The sequence below is a fragment of the Trachymyrmex septentrionalis genome, unplaced genomic scaffold, assembly GCF_001594115.1.
Source record: "Trachymyrmex septentrionalis isolate Tsep2-gDNA-1 unplaced genomic scaffold, Tsep1.0 scaffold32, whole genome shotgun sequence".
Classification (NCBI taxonomy): Eukaryota; Metazoa; Arthropoda; class Insecta; order Hymenoptera; family Formicidae; genus Trachymyrmex; species Trachymyrmex septentrionalis.
In genome coordinates, this window is record NW_017305485.1 from 3,837,019 (window position 1) to 3,846,942 (window position 9,924).

The 9,924-nt window shown below is 31.4% G+C and overlaps 2 protein-coding genes across 2 annotated transcripts; both read right to left on the bottom strand.

Moving 5' to 3' along the window:
- Positions 1-500: 500 nt before the first annotated feature.
- On the bottom strand, positions 501-1,580 carry LOC108749917 (ATP synthase subunit s-like protein). Its single transcript, XM_018488946.1, has one exon. The coding sequence runs from the start codon at positions 1,490-1,492 to the stop codon at positions 677-679; it is 816 nt and encodes a 271-aa protein (XP_018344448.1). The 5' UTR covers positions 1,493-1,580; the 3' UTR covers positions 501-676.
- Positions 1,581-2,777: 1,197 nt separating this feature from the next.
- On the bottom strand, positions 2,778-8,898 carry LOC108750107 (ubiquitin carboxyl-terminal hydrolase CYLD). The gene is made up of 11 exons (XM_018489359.1): positions 8,146-8,898; positions 7,002-7,146; positions 6,666-6,899; positions 5,946-6,121; positions 5,743-5,856; positions 5,423-5,646; positions 5,089-5,261; positions 4,716-5,012; positions 4,526-4,641; positions 4,228-4,444; positions 2,778-3,359 (listed from the first exon to the last, which is right to left on the bottom strand). Exons 1-11 carry the CDS (start codon positions 8,617-8,619, stop codon positions 3,169-3,171), a joined length of 2,361 nt encoding a protein of 786 aa, XP_018344861.1. The 5' UTR covers positions 8,620-8,898; the 3' UTR covers positions 2,778-3,168.
- Positions 8,899-9,924: the final 1,026 nt, after the last annotated feature.

Below are 9,924 nucleotides of genomic sequence, written 5' to 3' on the forward strand. Positions count from 1 at the left end.
TTTATATTATTTATATTATAGAATTCCACTTGACATTTGTGTAATGGTGAATTAGGCCACTGCATTACACTGGATCAGTATATAAAGACTGTTTTAAAGTAATATAAATAATATGCATTACACCATTTAAAAGTACTTACTCATCTCGATTTTTTATGTACCTTGTTTTATATGTCTAAATTCTAATTTTACTATTTTCTCTTTATACAGAGATATCTATATATAGTACAAAATTCAGAACCAAATCAAATATTATTATTAAGTCTAACATCTAGAAAATTGGAAAAGAAGATTGAAATGTATTCACTCTTCTTTATTTAATTAAAGAAGACAAAGTGAGTAAATACTTTTAAGTGATAGTGTAATAGTAAGTAATCTAAATGCAGCATAATCTAACCAATTTTAACAATGAAATGATACATGTAAATTTCAATAAACAATAGGTAATTGTTCAAAATATTTATAAACCTTTATTTAACTTTTATTTATTTAACTTTGCTAATTTCATGTACAGCAGCTTTTAGTACAACAATTTAGTAATCCAAGTGACTGAATTCGCTATTTATAGTTCCTTAAGATTGTACAAAAAATAATTAAATAAATACTGTATAAATAAAGATAAATATCTTTCCTTTTAGTTACAAGCTGCATTATGATTCTAATCTTTTATTCGATATTAGTCTTTCAATTTTTCTCCAGGCATAAGAATTTCACAAGTCAATCCTGGTGTGCAATCCTCCAACATGAAGCAACTTAGCTCAAAAGCAACAGACTTATTATGATTCGTTACAATCAATTTCTTCAAATTCATCATTCTGTACAGAGATTCCAGACCTCTTTCAGTGATCTTCTCGCAGCCGGAGATGTCCAGATATTCCAGTTTAGGAAACTCGGCCGAGATCTTGTCCAAGCCCCAGTCGTCGATGTTCTTACAGTCCTTGAGACTGAGCCACTTGAGCTTCGTGAGACCGCATAAGTTACTTAGACCTTCGTAATACAGATCAAATCCATTGACGTCCACCGCCTCAAGCATGTAGCGTGGATCGTATTTGCCAGGTAACTCGTATGAACCCTTCTTATTCTGTTCTGTCCAGTAAGTGTTGCCCTTGAATCTGATCCGGCCGCCACGATGAATGATAAAATGAGCGGTAGCCAGATCGGGGCCTAATATCTCGTGCCTCATCGGATGGAACGACTGACATAATTTGATATATTGAACCTTATTATACTTTAACCACCTTAAGATATTACCAAAGGCTAAGTCGGTCTCTTTGAGAGCGGCCGTGGGAAACCAGAAGAACCTCTTGGGTTTCTCCGGATCATCTCCGATTTTGGGCATCACCGACATCACCTCATTTTCTCGCCACTCGTGCTGTCGTTGCTCATGCTCTACACCGTAACTACGTGCTATCTGAGCGAGTGCATCATCCGGGAAGCACGAATGCTTGCACAGTTGTTTACCGCGTGCGAATGCCAGTCGCCTCGCTAGCATTATCAGTTAAAGTGTAAATTAATTCAGAGTAAACTTTCGGTCTGAAAACAATGCATGCGTGCTGTATTCTAACCTAATCTGACTTGATCCAGTTGTGATTGACCAAGAAGCTGATTCTGAGATGGTTCACCTATAGTTGATGCATGACAGAATTTTCGAATACTTAGGACATGTTAAAGATTACATTAATTAAAAAGTTTTTTCCCTCGTGAAAATTTTCTCAGAAAAATTTTTTATGTAATTTTTCAAAATTTTTGTACATTTCAAAATTTTTCAGAATTTCTAAATAATTTTATAACTTTATAGAAAGTTTATCACTTTCTTTTACAAATTCATAAATTGGAACATTTTGCAAAAATATCGAAAAAATTCACGATTTTTCTAAAATTCTTTATATATTTCAATTTTGAAATATCATAAAATTTTCAAGATTGTTTATTTTATAATTTCTATAGTGGAAGCTTATAAAATCTGAAAGAATTAAAAATATTTTTTCAAAAATTATAGAATAAAATCTCTTAGAATATTTCTGAATTTGCATAAATAAAAAATTCTAAAAAAAGGTATAAAAAAGATATAGATTCTCACTATTTCTGAATTGTTCCAATTCGTATAAAAATTATAAAAATTTTCACCAGAGTTATGCTGCAAATCTGATAGATGCATCTGATATTCTCAAAGAAATAATGTATCAATGTATTGTCAATTTTTTAAATAACTGTGTGTATTATATACAAAAGTATACTCCTATTTGACAATATTATCATTATGAATATTATGACATAACTAGAATGACATGAATATTATTAAATAAAACATGTTAAAAAATTCATTAAGAAGTATTAATTCTTTTATGATGCAAATCTAACAAATGCATCTTCAAATAAATAATGTCAATTTTATTTTTTATAACTGTATATTATCTGCTTGCATACAAACGTATATTCCTATTTTGTACATAAATTTTGAGACTTTAGGAGTGTCTCAGTTTACAATTTAAATAGATTTATGTTTTATTACATCGTTGCAGAAAGCTAAAAGCAAGAGATTGCACTTTTACCGTAATGTCAGAATCAACTTACTTAAGAATCGACAGGAGTGACGGATCAACTCCGAATTTATTCGTTTAATTTTATTTACAGCATCATGTTTTGTCTCTAAGCAGAAATATTTTACAATTGTGTTCTTAAAAATATTATTGAGTCGAATTTTGTAACTTGAGCCTCAAAATATTATAATAAAAACTTTTCGTTAATATTTTATGTCTTAATAAATTACTTGTCCGTGTTTATATTTTTATACTCGCTATTGATTTATTTTCTTAATTATTATAATAAAGTTATCTGCACTTCAACTGCACTATAGTGCAGATTGAGTCTTCTTCTTGTGGCCTAGTAAATTTTTAATTTCAAGAGTTAATGTTCTGTTTCTCTATGAGAAAGATTGAACTGATCTTCTTGTCAGATCAAGTCAGATATCAAAATGACTTTTTATTTTATCCTTTTTTTTTTCCAAAAGTCGCTTTGTAGCAGATTGATTCTCCTGATTACAAATATCGCAATTAGCGCGATTCTTTCTTTTTTTATTTTAGCTATGATATAATTGAATAGAAATTCGTTTTCGATAGAGATCTCCATAGTCTCTCCTGTCGACTTTTATGTGAGTTGTTTTTCAAGTTATTTGTACATCATAACATCTGGGGATTGATACATGCACATGTATGCATCACAAAGTAGACGTTTTGCGTGTTCTGGCAAATGACGGTCGTCTTTTAATTCAGTCAAATAAGTCCCTCCTTCTTCACTCAACCAATAAGGAAAATCTGGACATGGCACCATCTCCGGTATATTATATCCATTTTGCTCTCCTATATAATAACAATAAAAGACTTTACATTTAAATAAAAATCACTTAAATAAAAAACACAATTTTAATAATTCAATCAAATAACAAATAATACAGGACTCTTAGTTTTTTAAAAGACAATACAAAGATAGGGCACATAAAAGTCAACATAATTAAGTATAAATGTAAGAACTATAATACGATATATTAAATGTATAAAAAAAAATTCTATAAGTAACACATTGTAAAACATATTATATTATATGTTTCGGCTCTTGGATTGAGCCATCCTTAGATAATACAAAATTCACAAATTCATTTCCATGATGTTTTTGCTTGGTTTTTATAAAATTTAAAAGTAGATAACATTTTAAAAGATTTTATTCAGATTTTAATTTAATTTTTTATTTTTATTTATTGGTTAGGTTAATTGATTTTTTTAATTAGAATATCATGAAATTCCGAACCGGTCAGTAAATCGCTTGCAAATAATTCATGGTCTCTATAAGGCATTCATCAATATTGTTATATAAATTGAAAAACTTTCATCACGATTTTTCTATGATGATGGAAATGAATTTTAGAGTTGTGAATTTTGTATTATCTAAGGATGGCTCAATCCAAGAGCCGAAACATGTAATGTGTTTTACAATGTGTTATTTATAGAATTGTTTTTTATACATTTAATATAATATATCATATTATAGTTCTTACATTTATATTTAATTACGTTGACTCTTATGTCCTATACATCTTTGTATTGTCTTTTAATAATTCAATATCTAAAAGCTTTTCAACAATAAAATGATTTGATCGATAAAAGATATAAAAAATATACAAAGAAAGTTATATTTTATATTCGTATTTATATAAATATGAGTGAGAAGTACCTTTTCTGTCGGCCATGGAATCGAAAAAACACCATGGAGCCTCCGAGCCCGGACCGCATTTTACAAATGAAACATAGTGCGAAGTTTCGATGCAAACCACCGCGGATAGCTCCAAATATAGACGCGGTACGGGACAATGTTCTTGCAGAATTGTAAACTCCATAGGTACGTTCAGCTTCTTTGGTTCGTGATTTGTTCTTCGTTCATGACGGTGTACCTAAAAGAAATACACAAAATAATTTATTTTTTGATGTCTTATGTTTATATGTATATCAATCTCATGCTTTACGAAGCTTACTTTTTCAAGGCACTGTAAACAGAAAGCTATACTTTCGAGGCCGACGCCGCATTGTCCATAACACTCCTTGCACTCAAATTCCGCCAATTTGCCACACACTGTGCATTGTCTGGGTGCTGCAAAGTAACATATTAATGTTACTGCGAGTTGTTTAAAATAAAAGAGATTTCTGCAACTTGATATACTTAACAGTCTTCGATAATATCTGTCACGTCGAGCAGTAACGTAGGCTGTATTTTCTGATACATTTTAAATGACTTTCCAAAGCGTGGCATTTGTATGATGAGACAGGAAGGAACTTCCTTCAATCTAATGTTACTAGTTAGAAAACTTTGCTCCAATAATTGTTGCACAGTCGGTAGATTTAAATGGTCGTCCTTTTCGACAAACAATTGGTAATGGTAAGCGTCCTGTCCGGAACTTAATTTGAGGAATGGTTCAGCATTCAAAATCTGGGCGACTAGCGATGTTAAGAATTCCTCCGGATCTAAATATAAAAAATATATTAAGAGTCATTAGTAAAGCGATTAGAACCCACAATATTTCGAAATATAAAAGCAGACCTTTTTCTTCGCTAGTGAGGCCGGATACTGACGATAGTTTTTCAAGCAACGTCCTAAGTTTCATTACACGATCCGCTCTGACAAACATATTTTTTCTCAAAGGGTTTACAATCTCCTCTCTCAAGACCCTTTGCACTTCTTCATATTGTGGACAATCTTTTTCATTCGGTGGACTAAAAAGTCATTATACAAAAACTTTTATGAATACTTTTAAGAACACCACACTTACTATTTATGTAACAAAATCCATGTTTCCTTTCGAAGAGAAATAATCTTTTTAATCAGCAAATATATTTAATTACAAAATACAATTCGAAAATACAAAATTAATTACCGAAACAGTAGATTGTCAAATACACTAGTAAATGTGAACATGCTGAAAAGAGTAGCGTCCAAATAGCACGAATTGTGATGGCCTTGAATACCACGATACTTCCCACATATACTTTCCAAATCTCCTTTGACGGAGATAGGCCGAACTATACCCGTTATTACAGAACTCTCCATATTACCGAAATTATCGTTATTTATAAGTGCAGGCCGTTCGTTGAGCTTCGTCTATTTATGACAAATGTTCCCATAATTTACTTATTTTCATAATTAACAAACATGACGTAAATTAATATTGAAAAAGTAATAAATCACTCTACTAACACTTTCGTAATGCGAACAGTGTTCAATGTCTGTGAATATAGCTCTGTAAGGCCTACAATGAAAATATCTGACGTCTTTGTAAGTTCCATCGGTACCTAAAGGATGTCCATTATCCTATAAATGAAACAACGCTCTAATCTGTTCTATTGTTCTTTTAAAATGTAAAATAGTCTATTTATATATAATATACTCATTTCACTCACCAGCTCAACAGCTGCCATCAATTTGCTAGGACTTGTACCAGGCGGTGAGCCGATCCATCGAATAATTCCGTAATGAATATCTGAATCCAGAAGTACTTTCACATTAGAGCCCACTATCAGATCTCCTTTATTCTCTACTCTGTTAAATTTCTTGGTTTCGTTTTTTTCACCATTACCTATTGCAATTAACAGCTAATTGTAATTAATTGTCTGTATTATTCAATATATTTCTATATAATACTTAAAAGTAATATGTAAAGAATAATCACTTTACTGATGTAAAAGTATAAATATTATCGCGGAAGAATAAACGTGAGTTAAAAGTGCAGTAGAGGTAGCATGTCAACTGTATCTTACTGTAATCCAACATTATGCCACGCGTATCTTCCACATCACTGTATACATTTGATTCTATATCACTACTCCATTTGTGCTCCAATACAAAAATAGGAATGTTCTGCAGTTCTGCTGCCATTGTTAAACAAAAATACAATAGTTTTAAAGCGTTTTATAACCTGGCAGCAGCCCTCTAGGAAGTCGGGCTAGGTTTTGTGCATCTATTTTTAAAATACCTGAGCTATTATTAACTCCCTCTATCGCACGGAAGAAACTAAAGTCCAGCATTGGGGCTAATTTAGTTTTAGGGTTCTTAGGGAAAAGTATCGATAGAATAAGTATATATTTAATAAATATTTGTTGCTTTTACGATTGTAAAATTACCACATTTAAAAAGAGTATGCTCGACGGTTTGAGTATAGTTATTAATATCATTTTCAAGATCTGACTTCCCGGTTTGATGGCGTTCTTTTAATATGTTGACAGATTCTTGGTTGTTATTCTTGTTGTCATCAAATAGAGTAAACTGTTCTAATAAAACAGCTGGTGTACTGTCAAGTACAGATCTTTTCTTATCGTTATTATAGTCAGTTCCTGTATTACTTTTCGAAAGCAATACTGAAATATAAAAATATTCAAATTACATGATTATAAAAATAACAAAAAAAACATTAAATTAATAAATAAATGATTAATTAATGAATTGTGATTAATGGATACTTTTTTCAATGCTGTCAGAGATTGAGTCAGTTTCTTTGTAAGGTAATATATTAATTATAGTAACAAATATTGTAGCAGCATTCCAATGTGTGGGAATAAAATATTCTTTAGTCAATAAGGATGTTTTGGACAATTCCTGACTTTCCTGTAATATATATATAAACATAATTATCGTTAATTTCATTTCATATTGATGTGACATGTGTTCACTTATTGTTTATTATATTGTAAATTTATCTTAAGAGTGAAACACTTGCTCTTTACCAGGATATATCCTGTAACCAATTTTTTGATAAAGATTAAAAGATATAATTTTATATTTTATGCATGCTTTTCATTTTTCAAATTAAATATTTTTATAATAAAATCTAATATATCCCGAGATAAGATTTATTTGAAATTAATCCAAAAGTAAAACTATGTTATTTGCTGACTCATTTTGGAATTTAATTCTATTTATTCCTTTTTATGTATGTAATAACTATAGGTACAAGGAAAAGCTATGACTTTATATATAGGAGATAAACAAAATAATATGAATGTCTGCGAAATACATTATTTATTTTATTATTAATAAGAGAGTTACCTATCATTTACTTTTTACAGACATTCTATCCTTATTGGAATAGAATCACACAATTCTTGAATAGTTATCAATATAATATATTATCTTTTAATAGAAAAATCTTTTAATTACTTATATAAATAATATTGAAGAAAGAAATTTGCTATTTTCCAAAATTGTCCTGTTCTCCAAAACTCCCAACATCTGACCAATGCAATTGCCTGATTTAAATATAATTGAATTTTTTTATAGTTTTAAAGAACAGAGTAAAAAACAGATTTTCTTTTCCATTATCTTTTAAGCAATTAGAAGAGATTCTGCTAGAAGAATGACATATAACATTGTACCACAACTGTTATGATATTCTTCAAGCATGACTCCAATAATAGCAGAATCTATATTCAAGACAAATGACAGACCAACTCCTTATCGATAAAACAAATACAATAACATATATATATTCCTCAGATGTTCATAGTTGTCTTGTCTATTCCTTGTACATGATATACTCTATTTTTCATTATAAAACTGAGAATTTAAAACAAGAGCAGCAACTGAAAGCGGTTTTTGTCAATTCACCACTAGTTCAAGGCCAAAGTAATGTCCCAATCCAAGCTGCGGCACAGGTCCGATGTATCTGACAAACGCCAATTCTCTAGCACGTCTATTAGCGGGATCGGAGCAATACCAGGCTACGTCGTTCAGAGATATAGTTTTTATCTGCTCGCACAGAACCTCGTCGTTTGCCAGTCGGATTCTCTCCTGTGGAGACTGAACAGCGAACAGGTACTGCCAGATCTTCGGCGACACAGGGATCAGGTCGTACTTGTGGCAACGCCATTCCGTGCCGCACCAGGTCTTAGATCCGCCAACGGTGTCGGTCACGCGTATCCTCAACACGCTCTCCCTCAAATCCTCCAGTGCTTCTACAAGCATTCCCAGACGTAACTTGTTAACGTTTACGTCGCACGCACCGAATATCCGTATCAATACCGTGTCTTGCTTGGCAACATAGTGCTGCAGGACCCGGCGTTCCTTGCTATTATCTTCCATGGCCCGGTTTTATTGCACGATCATCGCCAGGTAGAGAGAAACATTGATCTTTGCTTGTCAGCGTGTTCGCCTGTCAACCTCTTGACGTTTACCTCGTCATTCCACTTTCCTTAAATTGAAAATTACATGTTACTGTTGATCGACTATTTTATCTTCCCTCTGAATTTTTGACTCTTCTGAGTTTTCTTTTCTTGTATTACATATTTCGTTGGATCGTGGACAAAATTTACTTTATCATTAGCAACTTCACACATACACGGTGAGGACAAATACGGGGAAATCGACAAAAATTGAAAGCAGAAAGCTGTCAAATTGGCTAGGGAATTTCTTTTTCGTATTTGGACGTGCGAGGTCATGATTTCTTTTTTGTATAATTCACCATATGAAGATGGCCGCAAATTACGATCAAATATCAAAACTCGCTCCGACGCTTCTATCTAAAAATATTCATATATTATAATTTTATTCAAGAAAAAATTATATAAATATATTAATATTTACATTATATTTGTATATTTAATTTATAATACACACATATAAATGTAGATAAATAAATACGTATAGGCTATAAAGCGTTTCCATCCTTTTAAGTGATTATTTGAAAAAAAACATTTTCGAGAAACAGACAAAAATTATAATTTTAAAAGGAGACGAAATGCGATTGGATAATTTTCTTTATACGGCTATACAAATTTATAGACAGGCTTTATGCTTGAATCACACGACGCATTAAAGATTAAGGATTGTGAATTAAGGATTAGAATTCGACCTATCAGATAGTTCTAATTTTAATCCGTTTCGTTCTAATTGGCTGAATTCTAATCCTCAATTCGCAATCAATCTTTAATGCGTAGTGTGATATGGACATTACAGGATATATATCTATTGTAAAGCCTTGTGTCCATGATGCTAGAAATCGGTCCGAGATCTCGGATGAAGAAAGAATTGACCAATCGCAATGGTCATGTGATCAAATTATTCAAATATAATTTGTTAATTTTTTTCTCTGTCTGATTTCTAGTATCGTGGACATCGGGCTTTAGGCCGGAATCAGACTATGCATTGAAGATTGAGATTAAAGATTGAAAGACCAATGACAACAAAGGAATTTTAGTTTCTATTTTTTTTATTGGTCAAATTTCAATTTTTCAGTCTTCAATCTCAATGTTCAATACGTAGTCTGATCTGTCTTTAAAATTGACTAATTACAATTGAATGCGAGGAGAATAATCGAATATAATTCGTATATTTCGTACGGTTTAAACCTTAAAACACCTATTGTAGATCCGAGCTAAAGCAAATGTA